General features: G+C 37.6%; 1 protein-coding gene across 5 annotated transcripts in view; it reads right to left on the bottom strand.

Moving 5' to 3' along the window:
• Nucleotides 1-21,761, bottom strand: part of TTC29 (tetratricopeptide repeat domain 29) — a 236,707-nt gene that overhangs the window by 137,038 nt on the left and 77,908 nt on the right. For all 5 annotated transcript variants that reach the window (XM_021101529.2, XM_084972743.1, XM_021101528.2 and 2 more), the window contains 2 exons: nucleotides 19,117-19,329; nucleotides 10,338-10,423 (listed from right to left, as the gene is read on the bottom strand). In XM_021101529.2, the coding sequence (XP_020957188.1) occupies nucleotides 10,338-10,423; nucleotides 19,117-19,329 (299 nt within the window). The remainder of the gene's footprint in view (nucleotides 1-10,337; nucleotides 10,424-19,116; nucleotides 19,330-21,761) is intronic.

The following is a 21,761-nucleotide window of genomic DNA, read 5'->3' as shown; positions in this document are numbered from 1 at the left end:
ATTAAGAGGATCAGATTAACACATACACACTACTGGAGTTCCCTGGTGGCCTAGTGGTTAAGGATCCAGTGTAGTCACTGCTGTGGCAAGGGTTTGATTCCAGGCCCAGAAGTGGCAAAACAAAACCCCACAAAAGAACAAATATATTCACACTACTATATATAAAATAGATAATCAACAAGGACCTACTGTGTAGCACAGGGAACTATACTCAATACTTTTTAATAACCTATAGGGAAAAAGAATCTGTATGTGTGTGTGTGTGTGTGTGTGTGTGTGTGTGTGTGTGTGTGTGTATCTGAATCACTGTGCTGTACACCTGAAACTAACACAACATTGTAAATCAACTATACTTCAATTAAAAAAAAGAGATATTGCTATGTACATTTGAACTCTATTACACAAAGACAATATTTATCATGTAACATAATTTCTAAATAAAATCCTATTTCCAATAGCTTTTTAAAGACTTTCATCTACACATTTAACATTTTATCCTATGCTAACTGTTGGTTTGGGAATACTCAGGCCTAAAGCAAAATCCAGACATCATGATTTTTGTAGATGTATGACCATCTAGCACTTTGTAAAATAATTATTTTACGCATATTCATGGTAATATAATAGTTACAGTCTTCTATATGTTGGACCTTATGCCACACACTTTAAACTCATTTTCTTAATTCACACAGAGCTGTGCTGAGGGATCAGTATTAAGCCCATTTTATAGATGAAGAAACTAATGCTCAGAAAGGCTATGTTGCCTGCGTAATGTCATATGGTGTGGCGATAGCAGAAGTGGGATTCCATTCTCCATCAGCTGATTTTTAAGCCCTCCATCTTAACAATTTCACCTTGCATCTCTCTTCAAAGACTTGTTAAACATACTCTCCAAGTAATCAAGAGCTCCTCATCTGAGAAATCCTAGTATTTACTACCTCTACTCCATGCAGACTTCCAAGAATCACAGATCTGGTAACAGATTTAAGCATCTGTATCCACCCTAGCAACTCCAACTGAATATTATGATACCCTACCAAACTGGCTTCAATTTTTTCTCAGTTATGTACAAACAGCTGAAAGAAGATGGGAAAACAGGAAAGGCAGATCAAAGAAACAACTGCTCCTGCAGACAAACCAATTTAGATTATATACATTATGAGGTCTGGTCCATCAGATTTATCGTATATCCTATACTGCAACTGTGCAGAACTTTGCAGTTGAAGTCTTTGAAAGAATGCACTGAAAACCTAAATGAAGAGAGAGCCTCAGAGAGACTTTCTTCATCTCGCCTTTCCTTGGCGTCTTTCCATTCTTTCCATTTCTCACCCCTCCCTTTTTTTTTTTTTTTACATTTCTTTTCTCTGATAATGTAGTTTTCAAGAATGTGTCACATGAAGAGGAAGAGAAGCACAGGCGATTTGTGCAGGAGTATTGGCTTCCTTTCCTTTCCCAGCTGCCAGCTCTGGCTGAGCCTCCTCTTCCTTCCTCCCCCAAATCAGCCCCACCCGCTACTGCAGATGAGAGTTAGAATTTGGGGAGGAGAGTAGGAATATGAAAAGTAGAAATGAGCCTGCTGACAATAGCCTGGATTTCTTGACCTGAGAGAGAAATGCAGGCAGAAGGAGAGAGGGAAGAGAGAGGGGTGATTAACCACATGTGAGTGCAACACAGTGGGGGACTTTTGGGCCCAGGAGTACCCGAAGATACAGGCTTTGGGATATCTAGAGAAAGACAAACAGAAAAAAATTTTAAATGGAAGGAGAGAGGAGTCTAAAAAATAATGCTGCTGTGAGTTAAGAATTCTATCTCTTGTTCTTGGAAGGCAAGAGAAGTTGAAATTACTTTTTTTTTTTTCCTTAGCTTGCTGGATATTTTCCTTTTAATATGGTATCCCATGGAGAGAGCTGTGAGGAACTCACATTTATTTGCGTTGCATCGTGGTCTTAGTGGTAGATAAAAATCTTTGCTCATAAAAGTGACCAAAAGGGGAGTTCCTGTCGTGGCGCAGTGGTTAACGAATCCGACTAGGAACCATGAGGTTGCGGGTTCGGTCCCTGCCCTTGCTCAGTGGGTTAACGATCCGGCGTTGCCTTGAGCTGTGGTGTAGGTTGCAGACGTGGCTCGGATCCCGCGTTGCTGTGGCTCTGGCGTAGGCCGGTGGCTACAGCTCCGATTAGACCCCTAGCCTGGGAACCTCCATATGCCGCAGAAGCGGCCCAAAGAAATAGCAAAAAGACCAAAAAATAAATAAATAAATAAATAAATAAATAAAATAAAATAAAATAAAATAACAACTTAAAAAAAAAAAGTGACCAAAAGGAAAACTTGTTTTATGTAGGTTACCATGGAATCTGCCAAGGTGTGTGCATGTCAGCTAGGTTATCATTTAGATGAAGAGCCAACTGTCATCAAGGATGGAGTGACTTTTAACAAATAGAGAAAGGAACTAAATAGGAACAATTGTAGGAATCCTATCCTTCCAAGCTTTCTGCACCCTAAACATTACAAATCAAATGAATCATGCTTTGTTAGGAATGTCTTCTGATATATAATAGGCTTGTCTTTGTGTCTATTGAGTTAAAAGAATAAAATCGAATTACAATTACTCAGCAAAACCCTAAGAATATGTCATTTTATGAATATGATCCATAGCCTCCTTTGTGATACTTTTCACAATCCACCAGTTGCTAGGATATTAGTGTAACTATGTTTCTGATACATTGTTTATTTGTATTTGTCTATGGGATGCTGTTGATGTGGCTAGAGATTTGGATTGTGTATACAAGCTAACACCAATGTTAGAAGCATTCTAAGTTATTATAAAGATGTCACATGTCTGCAAATATAGAAATAGCTACTGTCTTATATATGGAATAATTAAATACTTGCACAAGAATTATGTATTATAAAAGAAAATGAAACATCAATATGATGTATACTTTTTGATCAGCCATCTTTTTGCTAAATAATGGGAGGCAAATAATTCACTATTGAATATACTAAAGACTGAGTAAAGATGATGTACCTAAAATCAGGAAGTGGAAATGGCATAGAGGGAAGAAAATTCATGTATAAAAACAATGTGCTAAGACAGGATCATCCTTTATCTTAAAATAACTTCATGGTTGCAATATTTGATTGTGGGAGCTGGGCCAACTTTGCATAAGACCTTGAATGGGATTTTTGGTAAAACATTTTTTCTCATTGAAGTCTTAGGACTTAATAAGATGGACTTACTTTCTAAAATTCAGAATTTAGTCTCTTTGGAATATTTACGGGTGGAAACTGATGATAGCCAAAGGGAATTACTGCTTCTTTCCCCAGCACTTGATATACGTGGGTAACTTTCCTCCTCTTAAAATGTCAGGGTCTCTGTGACCTGCTGTGCAGGTTTATTACAGGAACTACCGCTTCTCTTCACCAAATGCCCTTTCCTCATTCATAGGTATTTTAGCCCTAAATAAATCCACTGTTCGTTTTTAGTTTCGCTCTATTTGTTACTCAGTAAAGACTGCTTTGGCAGCAAGGAATGATGACCAAACCTTATTCACATATGTATCAACATATTTTTCTATTACATGCATTAATCATTTAGTAATAAATTGAAGCCTTTAACTCAAGATACATTTAGCAAGATTTCAGAGTCCCTTCTGCTTCGATCATCAGAACCATTAATTAGGAATATTTGCGACAGGTTTCTCTAAGCCAAGTTTCTCTGAAAAAAAAAATACATAAAAATCTTTAAACAGATGAACAACATTATTGGAAGGGAGAAGAAATTTGTAAGAGGTAGCGCTTGAATCTAAGGACAAGACCCTGAAATTCTGAAAATATTCTAAATCAGAAACTTAAGCTACAAGCAAGAGAATAAAAACAATTGATGAAACTGATGAAAAGAATTAAAGATTGATGGACTATGAAAAGGCAAAGGCTACATTTAACTGTACATTTCTCTCGCTGGCTCCCACATGTTGGAGCGGATGGGGCGTTCTTACTGCTTTCCACAGCCACCCTGTGACAGAAACACCAATGGTGCTTTAAAACAAATGAAGATGGTGTTGGTAATGGTGCACAGGTAAGAAAGTGGGATAAAAACGAATTCAAAAGAATTTTTTTTGGCTACTTCATAGCAGATCGAGTTCCCAGGCCAGGGATCAGATCCAAGCTGCAGTTGTGACCTACGTCGCAGCTGTGGCAATGCTGGATCCTTTAACCCACTGTGCTGGGCTAGAGATCACACCTGCATCCTGGTTCTGCACAGTGTTATGCCACAGCGGGAACTCTGAAAAAAAATTTTTTTTAAATGTGTTGAATTTTTACCTTGTGATTAGATACCTGGGAAGTTATCAACCAATCAGGAAATTAATCCTATTTATTAATTGATCCTGTGACTTTTTTAATGATATATTCACTAAATGAGGTGTGGGTTTCTAATAAACATCTTGTAAACTAGAAGTCATGCTATCAGATGAGGAGGGGCTGCAGATGTAAAGACACACTGGAGTTTGCAAATAGAGATTAGATCACTAGGTAACATGATCACCTGCACCAGATCCAGAAACAAAAAAGTGAAAGGGGATTCAAATAGAAGTCTGAAGAATGTCCTTTTGACTCCAAAAGGAAACAGGGAAAAGTGGCTAAAGTAAACACTAGAGAGAATGAAAAGACGTGGCCTTCAGTCTGAAATCAAAGCAAGATGTCAGGTTTTTGTGGGAACTTATTTCAGGGCAACAGCAAAAACACTGTAACCCTTCAAAATCAGCCCGAGCTGGAAGACCTCCCGAATCAGGCACAACTGCTGTGTCCATTCTCCATCCCAGCCACACCCGGCCCCAACTTCTCACTCTTTGGTACCTCTTTCCTGCCTCCTATTTGACAGCTATGAATCTGATACCTTCTAGACTTTGCTCCTGGCAACTTGTATCCAGACTTGACAACAGATCCTTCTTTGGCTCAGCAGCTCTGCCTGAGGGTCTGGCTCAAATCCTATGCTTAGTCTTAAGGCAAGTCCTCAGTTCTGGGTGAGCTATGTTCCAAAAAGGCAACAATATTCTGCCTCAAGCAAGATCTGGGCTCTGAAGACAGCCCTTGGTGCTTCCCAACCGCAAAGGCTACTCTTGACAGTAACAGTGAGCTGAAGCCTGGAATATGGCCCGCATGCTCTCCCAAGAGTTAAATGGAGAGTTAAAAGATGAGAATGAACTAACCTTGACTCTCACTGAGATGCCTACCTGGGGGATGGGGGGTTGATGTCTTCCTGGGAATATCTGCAAAGAGCTCTCTCACTCCAGCCCCACACCTGGGATAGGAGGCAGAAGGACTGCGCTCATTTCTGTCTTGTGGACGTGCTGGTTTTCCTGGGCTTACATGCCATCATCTACTCCTGCTTTTCCTCTTTCCTTTTGGATACACTGCTCAATCTCCTCTGTGCCTCCTTCTCCCAGCTTGGCCTTAGAACTTTCTCATTCATCACTATCAGTTGTCTCTAGGAAATCTCCTCCACTCAACAGCTTTGATATGCTGAAAACCTGTAAATTTATATAGTCTCAAATGTGTAGCGTGTCTTCAATCTAGATTTCCTCTTGAGCTCAGACCTACATATACCACTATCTACAGATCTTCTTTAGGTATCTCAAAAACTCCTCAGACTCAACATAGTCAAAAGTGAACTCTTCATTTTCCCCCAAGCCCGGGTGTCCTGTGGCATCCTGACCTCGGCAAATGACACCAGCAGCCATGCAGCTCAACGGCCAGGACCCTGCAGGCCCACATGGACACCTGTATCCCTCACCTCTCACATTTAATCTAATATCAAGTCCTCCAGAACTTTTGAATTTATTTCTCTCCATAGTCACTACTAATACTAAAGCCCAGAGACTTAGTAGATTAGTATAAAAATAATAAAAGCTATATAACTATAAAATATGGGCAGGCGCTCTTTTATTTTTTTATTTCTTTTAATTTTATGGCTGCACCTGGAGCATATGGAAGTTTCTAGGCCAGGAACTGAATCTGAGTCACAGCTGTACCTATGCTGCATCTGCGGCAACGCCAGATCCTTTAACTCACTGCTAGGCTGGATATTGAGCACGATCCATGGCGACTAGACTGCTGCAGTTGTATTCTTAATCCACTGTGTCTTGGTGGGAACTCCACTCTTTTAAAACTTTACATAACAACTTTATATGGATTATCTTATCTTTTTTTTTTTTTTTTAGGGCTGCACTCACAGCATATGGAGGTTCCCAGGCTAGGGGGTCTAATTGGAGCTACAGCTGCCAGCATACACCACAGCCACAGCAACCCCAGATCCAAGCCGCATCTGCAACCTACACTACTGTTCACAGCAACACTGGATCCTTAACCCACTGAGCGAGGCCAGGGATTGAACCCGCAACCTCATGGTTCCTAGTCGGATTTGTTTCCGCTGCGCCATGATGGGAGCTCTTAAATTATCTCTTCTATTCACCTTATGCATTCGTTTCCTAGGACTAAAGTAACCAGGTAAACTAAATGGCTTACAAATAAAGGAACTGGTTCCCTCATAGTTTTGAAGGCAAACAATCTGAAATCAAAGGGTTTGGCAGGATTGTGCTCTCTAAGGGAAGGATTCTTCCTGTCTCTTCAAGCTTCTGGTGGTTCCAGGCATCCTTTGATTTGTGTCACCACAACTCCAATCCCTACTGCCATCTTCCTGTAGACTTGTCCTCTGTTTGTCTTCTTGTCTTCTGCCTGTTTTAAATCTCCTTCTGCCTTTTTCTTACAAGGACCCTTGTCACAGGATCCCACCCAGATCAGCCCACAGAATGATCACTTCATCTCAAGATTCTTAACTTAATTACATTTGCAAAGATCCTTTATCTATATAAGGTAAAATCCACAGGTTCCAGAGATTAGAAAGTGGACCTATCTTTTCAAGGCCACCAGAAATAAGTGTATTTATTAGTTCCAAGTATATTTATTAGTCCCACTGAATAGATGAGGCAATTAAGACCTAGGGAGTTTAAAGTACTTGTCCAAGGTCACACAGTTACTATGAACATGAGCTTCACATTTGGGTTTTTGGTTTTCTTACCCCCAGAAAAATATGCTTGCCCCCAATGCTTTTCTGAAAGAAGTAACATTATTGAGAACTGTGTCACCCAGATGCCAAATACTGCTTCTTTAACCCATTCATTACTAGACTGTCGTATACCACTAATGTTATCTTCCAAAAATATAGATCAGACTCAGTGCCTGACATGAGGTCTGTCACATACAAGGTGTGCAACAAACAACTGTGAGTAAATCAATGCGATCATGTCACCAGCCTCATAAATGTCATCAAACATTCCACATTGCTTAAAAATGAGTTTCACTCCCCTCCGCAAAGCATTCAAGACCTCCAACTGTCCAGAAGATTAAAAAAATATCATCTTTGAATGAGTACAGCCTTTCTAAGAATGTCCAAAAGTCATACAAGAAGAAGTTGATAAATTGAGTCAGACACACAGGATGAAAACATTTTCAGGATGGAAAAATTTCATAAGGTCTAAAAACAGTGGCCTGGAAAAATATTCACAACACATATTATACATGTCCCTAAAGCTAGAAATAGCTCCTGAGAAGGCAGGCACCTCCATTTATTGCTGTATGACTCTAAACTTGTGATGCTTCTTTGAAAAGAAGATTAGAAATAAAAATAAATTTATTTTTAAGTTCACCTTCTCTCTGACCCAGCATTTCCACCTCTGGGAATTTATTCTGAGATCATCTCTCAATTTCTACAAAGCTATTCACTGCTATACCTTTTGTGATAAAAACTGATTGGAAACAACCTAAATGACAATAGGAGGTGGTTAAGTCCTTTATGGTACAACTATACCATGGGATACCATGAGTCCTTTCTAAGATGAGGCATGTCTAGATACACATTTGGATGGAAGAATTTAACTCAGAGCGCAGAACAGTGTGTATAAAATGTTACCATTCTGTAAACAACCAAATGAACACATATGTATATGCAGTTACATGGTGGGCATATATATGAATATTTCTGGAAGGATAAACCAGAAACTTGTTACTGTATTTGCCTTTGAGAAAAGAACTGTGAGGCTGAGTATAGGGGTGAAAGGAAGGTTTATTTTTCACTGTAAACTATTGTATTGTTTGAATTTATTTTGCCACATGCTTGCCATGTGCCCATGGGGGTTGAGGGGTGGAACCTATAAGGTAGTTTTCACCTAATTTCCCAATGTGGTTACTTACTGTATCTTATCTTGCACATGACAATTCATTGCTTCACAAACACACTGACTACATTCATGCTGAGTGTATGTGTGTATCTAATTTCCTTGACTCTCAGGCTCTCTGCCTGTAGAAATCCGGCTTCTCCAAAGTACTTCTGTGCAACCTTCCAGATTTTCAGTGTTAGAACCAATCACTCTTACCTTTGCCCTCAGAAGAGCCCTGTTCATCCTGCTTTGAGTTACAGTTGTTTCCAAGCTGGTCACCCTCGTTAAATTAGCTCCTAAAATGAAGTGTGCATTTTGTGGGCCTCCCTGTTCCTCAAAGGACCTGGTCACAGCCTTGCTGAATGCATGTCATAAACTAAAAAACATTAAGCAAAAGAGTCATCTAAGGAAAACTTAAGTTTCCTTGATGATGACCCAATTTTTTTAAATTGTTATTTCCCCAATGCATTTTTTTTTCCTACTGTGCAGCATGGTGACCCAGTTATACGTACATGTATACATTCTTTTTTCTCACATTATCGTGCTCCATCATAAGGGACTAGACATAGTTCCCACTGCTACACAGCAGGTTCTCATTCTAATCCATTCCAAAGGCATCTATTAACCCCAAGCATCTATTAACCCCAAGCTCCCCATCCATCCCACTCCCTCCCGCTTCCCCTTGGCAACCACAAGTCTTTTCTCCAAGTCCACGATTTTCTTTTCTGTGGAAAGGTTCATTTGTGTCCTATATTATATTCCAGATATAAGTGATATCACATGGTATTTGTCTCTCTTTCTGACTCACTTCACTCAATATGAATCTCTAGTTCCATCCATGTTTCTGCAAATGGCATTATTTTGTTCTTTTTTATGGCTGAGTATCATTCCATACATATTCCATTGTGTATATATACCACAGCTTCCTAATCCAGTCATCTGTTGATGGAAGTATCGGTTGTTTCCACATCTTGGCTATTGTGAATAGTTGCTGCAATGAACATGTGCATGCATGCGTCTTTTTTAATGAAAGTTTTGTCTGGCTATATGCCCAAGAGTGGGGTTGCTAGGTGATGACCCAATTTTAAGGATGATAGAGAAAAATACCTAGCTCAATTCTAGGAATGCTACTTAGCATGAGTGTGTAAGAGAGCAAATAAGGGTTCGTCAAAGCTGAAGAAAAGCCAATACTCTGTCACATAGGATTATTACATAAGACTTATGTGAAATGAAATAGGAAGTTACACTTGAAATATATTAGAGGCAAGAGAAAAATGAAAGAAAAATAAATTTAGTTATAACACAGAAAAGACAGAGTTGACGCATTTTTGTTTTTTGCTTTTAGTCAAACACACCAAGCCTCATCATAAAATAGGCAAATGCTGATTTTCTTTTATCATGAGGCAGGCTGCTTCTCAGACAGGGACTAACAACACCCTCCGCCTTTGCAATCTTTTCCCTCCCTCCCACTACACGATGGAAAGGCCCATAGCAATGCAATCCAATCTTTTGCTTATTAACCACAGTCTTTTTAAAATTTTTCCCAAATCATAAGCTTACTATAATTTTTTTTTTTTTGCTATTTATTTTTTGCTGTCAGTTCAACCTCTTCCTTGGTGATGGGGGGTGGGGAGTGTTGTCACATTACTCCATATATTTAACTTCATATATCCTAAAGTACTTCATAGTAGTGACTATATACTACCTTCTATAAACAATAAAACCAATTTTTTTTTTTTTGTCTTTTGTCTCTTTAGGGCCGCACCCATTACATATGGAGGTTTCCAGGCTAGGGATCTATTCGGAGCTGTTGCTGCTGGCCTATACCAGAGCCACAGCAATGCAAATCTGAGTCGCGTCTGCAACCTACACCACAGCTCATAGCTTAACCCACTGAGTGAGGCCAGGGATCAAACCCACAACCTCATGGTTCCTATCGGATTCGTTTCCACTGCACCACGATGAGAACTCCCATAAACAATAAAACCAATTTTTTAATGCTCCTAGAATATTGCTCTTCTGCTTTAGTCTCTATAAATAGATGCACTGACATATACAATAAAATAAATATTATAAATAAAAATTTTAAGTAGTAGTGATTATAAGTCTTCTTGAACTTACTGCTAATGCTGTTTCATACTCCCCAGCAGCCAAGTGTGCTAAGCCCAGGTAATAGGAAGCTTCTCCTTCCATTTTTTTGTCATTTCCTAAAAAAATGTAGAAAAAATTACTATGGTGTTAAAGAAATTGGTTTATTACAACAAATAGAATCTTTCCTTTTTTTTCCCATTTTTTTTATTACTCAAATGAATTTATCACATCTGTAGTTGTATAAAGAATCTTTTCTTTTTAAGACAGTAGAAAGTTATTATAACAAAGTATACAGATTTATAACAACATCCCTGAAACTTATGTACTGATCAAAAGAGGTGATACAATTTACCTGGATCCCAGATGTTTAAGTGCATTAGCAATATAACTGTTTCCCTCAACTTACACAACCCACTATTAGCATTTTGGCATTCACACATAATTTTTTTTTTTTTTTTTTTTTTTTTTAAGGGCATATGGAGGTTCCCAGGCTAGGGGTCCAATTGGAGCTGTAGCTGCTGTCCTACAGCAACACCAGATCCGAGCCACATCTGCAACCTGCACCACAGCTCACAGCAACACCGCATCCTTAACCCACTGAACAAGGCCAGGGATCGAACCCACAACCTCATGGTTCCTAGTCAGATTTGTTTCCACTGCACCATGGTGGGAACTCCTCACACATAATTTTTATACCGGTCCACCATGTAAAAACATCCAGCATAGCTGCAGTTACATACATGAAATAACTGGTAGAAATTATCAAACTTACACGGTGCACAAACACACATACTCAAACAGACTGGCATTCAGTTGTCTTTAACAGGGCAGATGATCGGCAAATTAAGGAATTATTGTTTTGATTAGGTTCAATTGTAAGGCTATTGATTAAAACTTGAGTGAGCATGACTGCCAGAGCTTGGCTTCTTGGTAGAAAATTCCATGCATATTTTGGAATTCAAATACATTTTTCTTTGCTAACATCTGGTGATGCTTTTCGCCATCTTTTCGCAAAGAATTTAGTCTTCCTAATTTCTGTGAAATGTGTTTTATTCCAGGAATGATCCAGTTTTTTTTTCAAAAGCAAAATGTATAAATGTGTGACACGTGGTTCAAGAAGACATACATCATACCATCTAATATATTCACAATTATTTGCATCAGATGCAACTAAATTTGACACATAAATCTAATATGCTTACAAGAATCATTCAAGGGTCTTGTTTTTAAAAAAGAATACTATCTCTAAATTTATTTTTTATTTTTATTTTTATTTTTTTACTTTGGGAAGCCTTTGGCTTTCAATGTTACCTAGCTCCTGGGTAACGCAAATGCTGACAAATCCATTGTCATTTATGATCTTTGGAAAGTAAGTATCCTTAGATTACTGAACTCTGCAGTGCCGCCATGATGGATTGCTAGCAGGAGCTAGCAAGTCTTTGTGCTGCACTCACTCTCAGCTCTCACTGAATCAACAGAGGCTCAACTGGAAGACTGAGAAAACAGGACGGCAAAATGCCACTGACAGGATTTTTTTTTTCTTCATTGGCAATTTCATCAGTTGCAGAGAATTATACCCTCAAGATCGCACTTAAGCAGAGTTGATGGTGCTAGTGATTCAGTCTGGGGAATTTTAACTCTAATAATTGAGCTGGACTCTCACTTTTTCTCTGCTATAGGTTTTTGAGTGCTGGGGATAAAGGCGGGACTAGGAAAGGGATGGAAGGGGTAGAAGGAAGAGGCTGAAGTTACCTCTTGATAATTAAAGGTTGATTTTTTGTGTGTGACTTGTACTTACTATGTTATATGGCATAATCACATTAAAGCACTAATAACCACATGCTTGGATAAAGTATCATCATTTGCATCAAACTTTATATAAAGGGCAACTCAAAAAGAGAAAAAGAAAAAATAATGTACTATTGATAGGAAGATTTTGAGGCTGCTAATTGAAACAGTTGGGTCACATGAAATATTGATTCTTTTTTTTTTGGTTTTGGATCTTCTTTAAAATTTTTTTTTTTTAATTATAGTTGATTTACAATGTTGTGCCAATTTCTACTACACAGCAAAATGACTCAGATATATATACACACACACACACATACATATATATATATATATATATATATATATATATATATATATATATACACATTCTTTATTAAAATTATTTTTCATCATGGTCTGGTTACTGCCGTGGCATGGGTTTGATCCCTGGCCTGGGAATTTCTATATGCCATGGGCATGGCCAAAATAAAACATTAGTTTTTAAATAGGATTTAAGTATAAGAATTTTTCCTGCTTACAAATTGAGACAGAGTTAAGGAAAAGTGAAAGCAATAAGATGATGAAGGAAAACACAGCACTATTAAAGTTGAGTGATACAAATAGAAAAGAAAGAAAGGGTAAAATATTGCTTATATTGTATAGCTTATTTGAGTAGGTTAAATTCAGATTGACCTTGCTATCAAAGTAAATAATCATTTATCTTAAAGAAAATATTATGTTTTTATTTTTAAGGCTAAATTGTTCACTCTTATACTAGTATGTTTACTAGAGAATCTAAAGAGGTTTAATGGATTAATGGACAGAGACAATGTCCTTGGGAGTAACTCAAATGTTTTATTAAAATGTTCCCTAACACTCTTGTATGTGGAATGGATGGTCAATGGGGACCTGTTGTATAGCACAAGAAACTCTACTCATTATTCTGTGATAACCTATAAGGGAAAAGAATCTGAAAAAAAAAAAAAAAAAAGACACGTGCATTATGTAAAACTGTCACTTTGTCATACAGTGAAAATTAACACAAAACTGTAAATCAACTATATTCAATAAACTTTAAAAAATGGAAAAATATGCTCTAAAGCTTTCATTAGTTGGCTAACATATATTCACTCATTCATTTATTCAATGAATATTTATTGAGGACCTACTCAGTATACAGCTCTAAGCACTTGGAATACATCACTAAATTTACCAAATTCCTTATCCTCAGAGAAATGTAAGAAAGAGACAGAAATGAAAATAAACATAATACATTATATGGTAAGTTGTATAGTGATAAGTATTCTGGGAAAGGTAGAACTGGGTAAATGGAGTTGGGGGTACAAAGGAAAAAACAGTATTATATTCAGTACTGGATATAATATATATTATATTCAAAATATTCAGTATTACATATGGTTGTCAGGGTGGTAGACCTCACTGAGAAGATGGTATTCACAGAAAGATCAAATCAGAGGTAACAGAATAATTTGGGAAACTCACAACTATGTGTAAATTAAGCACACTTATAAATAACCAGCGGGTCAAAGAACAAATCAGAAGGTGAACTAGAAAATACTTTGAGCTAAATGGAAATGAAAATGCAAGAACCCCAAACTTGCAGGCTCTAGCTAAAGCACTGCAAAGAGGGACATGTCCAGTCATAAATATGTATTGTTAAAAACAAGAAACAGGAGTTCCTGTTGTGGCAGAGTGGAAATGAATCTGACTAGTAACCACGAGGTTGCAGGTACAAACCTTGGCCTTGCTCAGTGGGTTAAGGATCTGATGGTGCTGTGAGCTGTGATGTAGGTCACAGACGTGGCCTGGATCCTGCATTGCTGTGGCTGTGGTGTAGGCCGGCAGCTGCAGCTCTGATTGGACCCCTAGCCTGGGAACCTCCATATGCCATGGGTGTGGACCTAAAAAGAAAAAAAAAAAAAAAAAAAAAAAAAAAAGGATGAGGGGATGAGGGGCTGTCATGCAGTGGCTTAGGTTGCTACTATGGTGTGGGTTCGACATCTGGCCTGGAAACTTTTGCACACCTCAGGTGTGGCCAAAGAGAAAGAAAGAGCTTTCTACTTAAAAAAAAAAAAAAAAAAAAAAAAAAAACTAAAAAAAAGAAGAGCTAACTAAACTCAAAGCAAACAGAAGGAAGGAAATAATAAAGACTAGAGAGGAAATAAGTGAAATAGGTAATATAAACAAATAGAGGATATCAACAAAACAAAAAGTTGGTTGATTGAAAAAGTCAACAAAATTGGCAGATCTTTAGCTAGACTGAACAAGACAGAAAGTGAAAAGCCTCAAATTATGAAAATCAGGACTGAAAGAGGACAATCACTATAGTATTTACAGAAATAAAAAAGACTATAAGGGCATATTATGGAGAATGGTATACCAATAAAGTAGACAGAGTAGATGATCTAGAAAAATTGTTAGAAAGATACAAAGTCCTGAAACTGACTCAAGAAGAAATAGAAAATATGAGTAGATCTACAACAGGTAAAGAACTTGAATCAGAAATCAAAATACTTTCCACAAGAAAAAAGCCCAGGCCCAGGTAGCTTCACTGAATTCTATCAAATATTAAAAATGTAATAAATACCAATCCTTCACAGACTCTTTCAAAAAATTAGGATAAAACAGTTCCAAAATCATTCTATGAAGTCATTATTATTTTGATATCAAACTAGACAAATACATCACAAGAAAACTACAAACTAACATCCACTATGAATATAGACATAAACATTCTCAACAAAATATTAGTAAAGCCAATGTAGAAGGCTATAAAAAGGATTATGCCCCAGGATTAAGCTAGGTTTATCCCAGGAATGTAAGGTTGGTTCAACATGTGAAAATCAATCTATGTAATATACCATATTCATAGAACAAAAACTACATGATCATTTCAATAGATGCAGAAAACATTTACAAAACCCAATTCCTTTTTATGATAAAAACCCTCTACAAACTCAGAATAGAAGGGAACTTTCTCAGCCTGTTCAAATTACATTTAAAAAGCCCCATGGCTAATATCATACTTAATGGTGAAAGATTGAAAGCTTTTGCTCTGAAGAAGACAAATACGTCCTCTGATACCAATTCTATTTAATACTGTTCTGGAGGTTCTAGCCAGTGCAATTAGGCAAGAAAAAGAAAACACATTATAGGGAAGCAAAATTTACCTGTTATCTTAGGGGTTTTTTGGCTAAGCCTGAGAAGTAAATTGACAAAAGGCAGATCAACAGGAGAAAAGCATACAGATCTATGTAAGTTTTAAGTCACGGAGGAGTCTTCATAAGAAATGAAGAGCAAAGAAATGGCAAAACCTACATGTTTTATTATTGAGCTGAACAAAAATAGGCAATTGTGGAAAAATAACTAAATAATGCAGGGAGGTTAAAAGAAGTTGTGGATTATTTTAACAAGGTCTGTTTCTACAGAATTCTCTTGGCTTTGGCTCCCAATCAAAGGTTTCTTTCCTATGGTACAGGGAACTTTTCATATGACTTTATTTCTTATTTTCAGGAAGAAAAGAGAATAAAATGCCCTCCTTGCCTCTTGTTTTTCTAGTGCCTTTAGCTCAAAGTACTCCTTATGCCTGAGTAACATTTGGTGTGGCATATTTTGTCACTCTTCAGCATCAAGATCAGAAAGAAATAAGTAAAACTATACTTGCAGATGACATGATGTTATACAAAGAAAATTCTAAAGAATCCACCAAAAAGGTGAATACATGAGTTTACCAAGGTTGCAAGATACAAGCTCAGTATATAAAAGTTGATTTTATTTCTACACACAAGTAATGAACAATACAAAAATGAAAGAAAAAATTTCATTTTCAACAGTATCAAAAAGTAAATATTAGAAATAAACATAACCAGACAAAGGAAAAATATGTACACTGAAAACTATAAAGTATCATTAAAAGAAATTAAATAACATGTCAATAAGTGGTCAGATAACCCATATTCAACAATCAGAAGCCTTAGTGTTAAGATAGCAACACTCACCAAACTGATCAACAGATGCAGTTCAATCCCTATCAAAATCTCAGCTGGCATTTTTCAAGAAATGGACAGACCAACCCTAACATTCATGTGGAAATATAAACGATGTAAAATATAAGCAATCCAAAGCAATACTGAAAAAGAACAATGTTGGAAGACTTACACTTCCCAATTTTAAAACTTACTATAAAACTACAGTAATCAAAAATGTGCAGTAGGGCAATAAGGACAGACCTGAGGATCACCATAATAGAAGTAAGAATCCAGAAAGCAATCCTCATATTTATGGTCAATTAATTTTTCATAAGGGTCCCAAGACAATCTATTGAAAAAGAATAGCATTTTTAACAACTGATACTGGGACAACTGGGTATCCCATGCAAAAACATGAAGTTGGACGTTACTGACATCACACACACACACACACACACTTAAAAATAGATCATAAACCTAAATATGGGAGTTAAAACTATAAAACTCTTAGAATAAAATGTAGGAGAAAATCTCCATGACTTTGGATTAGTGGAAGCCTTCTTACTTATGATACCAACAGTACAAACAACAAAGGAAAAAACAGATTATTTTAGACTTGATCAAATTAAAAACTTAGGCGTCAATGGATGCCATCAGAAAAGGAAATATTTATGAATATTTTCAAAGCATAAATTTGATGAAGGTCTTGTATTTAGAATACTAGAAGATTTTTACAAATCAATAATACAAAGACAAATAACCCAATTAAAAATGGGCAAAGAAACTGAATAGACATTTCTGCAAAGAAGATATACAAATGGTCAATAAGCACATGAAAAGATGCTCAACATCATTAACTGGCAGAAAAAAGCAAATAAATCCACAGTGCGATATCACTTTATATTTACTAAGATGACTATAATAAAAAAGAGAATAACAAGTGCTGGTGAGGAAGTGGCTAAATCGAAACCCTTATACATTGTTGATGGGACTGTAAACTGGTTCAGCAACTTGGGAAAACTCTTTGCCAATTCCCCAATGAGTTAAACATAGAGTTATCGTATGACTCAGAAATTCCACTTCTAGGCATACACCCAGAGGGACTGAAAACTTGTACATAAATGTTCACAGTAGCATTATTCATAATAGACAAAAGGTGGGAACAACATAAATGTCTGTCAACTGATGAACGGATAAAGAAAATGTGGTACCACCATACAATGGTATATAATTTGTCCATAAAAATGAATGAAGTAGTGATACATACTACAAGATGGATTGAACCTTGAATATATGATGTTCAGTGAAAGAAGATGGATGCAAAATAACACAGATAGCATGATTCCAACTGTGCAAACTACCCAGAAGAGGTAAATCCATAGAGGCAGAAAGTTGTTATACTTGTGCATTACATCAAGTGCCCTAACAAAGGAGATGGCGCACATGGATGCAAATACTTCCATGTAAACCCGTGTGGGAGTCAAGCCTTATTACCCATGCAATCCTCTGTGTGCTGCCTCATGCTCCCTGACCAAAGCAGGAGACAATGGGGAGAAAGGATGCTTCATCCCAGAACATTTCAGGAGCTGTCAGAGCTCTATAAAATACTGTGCAATTCCTTTAACCCGTCCATTTTTTTATATGAAAAATATGGTGACAAATACTTATCACTTTTAAAAGACATTAAAAATGACCACAGTGTAAAAAGTAGATTTTCTCTTGTCCTCATTATCTATTCTCTGGAAAGTGAGAGATACTTTCAGAAAGGAGATTGCTTGGCAGGCTCTGAGTATTGGAAGAGCCTTTAGGAAGCTTGATTTCTTTGTAAACTACCTTACAATTTAGCAAATGTGAACCTAAAGTGAAATACTTTTCCCTGATACATTAATTTACATTAAAGTTCCACATAACTTGTCACGTAACTAAAGCTAGCTGCTGATCGATCTCAGAGCTAACTGCTTACGTCAGTCAGTGTTTACCCCTTTGGGGAAGGTACCATTCACTCAAAAGCAGTTCATTTCAATGGGATAAATCTTTCCATGGGGGGTATTTCCTATGGGTATTTCAACTGATATTATTTGTTTAAGTAACAGAGAGAGGAGCTAAGATTCTACTTTCATTCTTGAAAAAATTAAAATCGAACCCAGACAATCAGTCCTATTTACTCCAACATAAGCCATCTGTCATTCAATAATCCAAGTGATTAAACATAGCCATGAGCTCATCAACTTTAGTTCAAGAGCATAACTTCCGTCCTTTTCTCCTTCATGAAAAGGCTATTAAAAAGTTACTGTGCAGTAATAGGATATCTTTGCATTTTGCAAAATAAAAGCTTGTGAGTATATGTTCCAAATTTTTTCTTTATAGTTTATGCATATGCACGTGCAATAGAACATTAGGGCTGTGATCAGTCTCTCACAAAAGCGTTTTCACTGCTGTAAGTGTGCATACGAAGCACCTGGGCAATCTTGCAAACCTCCAGATTCTGATGCAGTAGGTCTGGGATGGGGCCTGAGATGCTGTGTTTCTTATAAGCTTCTTGGTGATGCTCATGCTGCCAGACCAAAGGCCACACACTATGACAGGCAAGGGTCTAAAATATATTAAACTTCTATCTTCCTGTTACTCCTAACTAAATATTTATCATATCTTCCCTATTACCTGACAATAGGGAATTTACAAACAATAAAAGGTCTCTCGGATTGTAAGAAATATATGACCTTAAGCGTACACACACACACACACACACACACACACCCTTAACTTTTGCAAATGACCTTACCTTCTCATTATGGGTTTATTGTTTTATAACATTACTCCCAGAGGGCTGCAATTTTGGAGATAAAGCTTTCAAGAAACTAATGGATTTCTTGTTGTCAGCACTAGGCCCCTCTGTTTTACAGAGAAATTTGAGTGTATATTGATGGCGTTTGTCTCTGCATTTCATAGGAAATAATCACCCAAACACTTGAGGATTTTTACCTCCCTCTTGGGAGAAGCAGTGTCTGCCCATTAAAGGCAGGGATGTGAGAGTGCTCTTTTCCACCCACCTGCTTTGGCTATTTCAGAAGCTTTTATTAGAATTCTGATGGCCTGTTTGTATTCTTTATTTTCCAGCATTTTGTCTGAGAGTAATCTGTAAGTCCTCAGGAGACTCTCGCAGGCCAGCAAGTTGAGAAAGCGGCCTGTCTCGTCCGTCCATATCCGCCCTTGCGTCAGCTGATGGAAGGCTTCATAATGTTCCGCAGCTTCCAGAAGCTGACCTGTAGGAGGAAAACCATTCATAAGTACAGACCACAGGCCAGAACATATTTTCAGATATTTTGCATACATCATGGGCTTTACTATTAAAGGGGGGAGGAACCATGGAATGCAGTCAAGCATTTCTAAGGCTGAAGAAAGGAACTGTCTCAACTTGGACCACAACTCAGCATTGATTCCAGATGGACGCCTGCTAGTGGGATACACTTGGGCTTGTAGAAACTGATGAGAACTGCACATGTTTAAAGATGATGTGAAAGTCCAGCCAAAATTATTCACCATCATATTAGCTACCATTTAATCACTGTTATATAATCTGAGAAACTGTACTGTGCACTTTATATGTGTTTCTCACTTGATCAAATGGTCCTATGCTATAGGGATTGTTATGATTCCATTTTATAGAAGAAAGAATGAGGTTAAAAATGTTTCCCAAGAAGTTCCCATTGTTGCTCAGTGGGTGAAGAACCTGGCATAGGGTCCATGAGGAAGTGAGTTTGATCCCTGGCCTTGCTCAGTGGGTTAAGGATCGGTGTTGCCACAAGCTGCAACGTAGGTTGCAGATGCAGCTTGGATCCCGTGTTGCTGGGGCTGTGGTGCAGCCCTGCAGCTGCAGCTCTGATACGACCCCTAGCCTGGGAACTTCCATATGCCACAGGTGCAGATGTTAAAGAAAAAAAAAGAATGTTGTTAAGACTGCACAGCCAATTGCGTACAAGATCCATGCAGTCTGATTCCACAGCCCACGTCTCTAAACCACTAGCCTGCACTGCTTTCCCGAAGAACATTAATTCTTCATTCTCAAGAATTCAAGTATCTCGAGAAAGGATGCAGCTGTTATAAATTTCAAAGTCAAATATTACAGATCTTTACCCTACTTCTCAAAGTTGGACTGAACTTTCCAAACAGGCACTTGCATATTGTTTAATTTGGAGTAATTAAAATGTACTTGAACTGCCTTTCTGAGCTATATAAGATATCCAAAATATATATCTTCTCAAAAGCCAAAACTCTAAACAAGCTCGAGGTCATTTAACCTTGAAATGTGAGCAAGCACATTTCTGGAAGAGTAGTCTTCAGTTCTATGCTGTGGATTGTATTTTACTTAAGAATTGCCCTGCAAAAATGCTCACGACATCCTGTAATGCAAATTCTCTTTTATGGGACTGGAGTTTCCTAACTGGAATTAACTGGAAAAGCACTTACATCTAGGCATTCCAACAGTAGTAGTTAAGACTGAGCACAGGCTCTGGGCAGACACCCTGAGTTCCTATACCAGCTTTTCCCCTTTTTGCTCTTCAGCCTCAGGCTAATTTCTACCCTCTCTGGGCCTGAGTTTAATTTTCCTGCAAATAGGATGACAGTGTAACCATTAAGGTGTTATTGTGAGAAATGAATTAATACATGTCCAATATCTGATACAGGGTAGATGCTCAATAAACAGCTACTGCCATCAGCTGACATAGCTACTATTTATTTTTCCCGTTTTTAAGTACAACTTATTCTTCCTATAAAATAAGTAGATGAGTCTTTATAACAATATTTTCATGATGGATTAAATTAACCTATGGAGGTCATATCAGGCTCAATTTATTTCCTCAAAGAGGATGTGCTGGATATTACAGGTTGGGTAGTCCAGGATACTAAAACTGCTGCTATGACTACTGCATATAATTCCCCCCCTCCATTTTTGCACTGAATGTGCTATCAAAATCAGTATTAAAAATACACACACAGGAGTTCCCATCGTGGCGCAGTGGTTAACGAATCCGATTAGGAACCATGAGGTTGCGGGTTCGGTCCCTGCCCTTGCTCAGTGGGTTAACGATCCGGCGTTGCTGTGAGCTGTGGTGTAGGTTGCAGATGCAGCTCGGATCCCGAGTTGCTGTGGCCCTGGCGTAGGCCGGTGGCTACAGCTCCGGTTCAACCCCTAGCCTGGGAACCTCCATATGCTGCAGGAGCGGCCCAAGAAATAGCAAAAAGACAAAAAAAAAAAAAAATACACACACAAATAAGAATAGTATTTTCAGAGAAACACAGCAAACAAGTGTATAATCGGCAAATCATCTGCACAAAAATTCAGCAAAGATAATGGCCAGTCTGAGCCTCATGCAGAAGGAAAGCATATCAGCAAAGATACATAGAGGGTGTGTCTGCTACTGAGCTGTTTATAAACTTGCATTATTAAATTTTCACATGATAAAAGACCATAAAGCCATAAATATGACATTATAGAAGAATATTTCATTACATGGACAGGTGCTTAAGATAAGTGAAAATATTGAAAAAACATCAGAAAACATTTACAAAGCACCATCAGTGTTATATGGGTGATGGATGGTTTCTTTTCTGCTTTTCCTTTTTCTTTCTGATTATTGGCATTTTCGAATATCCCTATCACCAAAATATGTTCATTTTGTAAAAAGAGCTATTA

This window comes from Sus scrofa, chromosome 8 (assembly GCF_054392235.1).
Source record: "Sus scrofa isolate SSC_HxYL_T2T_F1_AM1 chromosome 8, Sscrofa_HxYL_maternal_Yorkshire_Landrace_v2.0, whole genome shotgun sequence".
Lineage (NCBI taxonomy): Eukaryota > Metazoa > Chordata > Mammalia > Artiodactyla > Suidae > Sus > Sus scrofa.
This window is presented reverse-complemented; position numbering and strand designations above follow the sequence as displayed.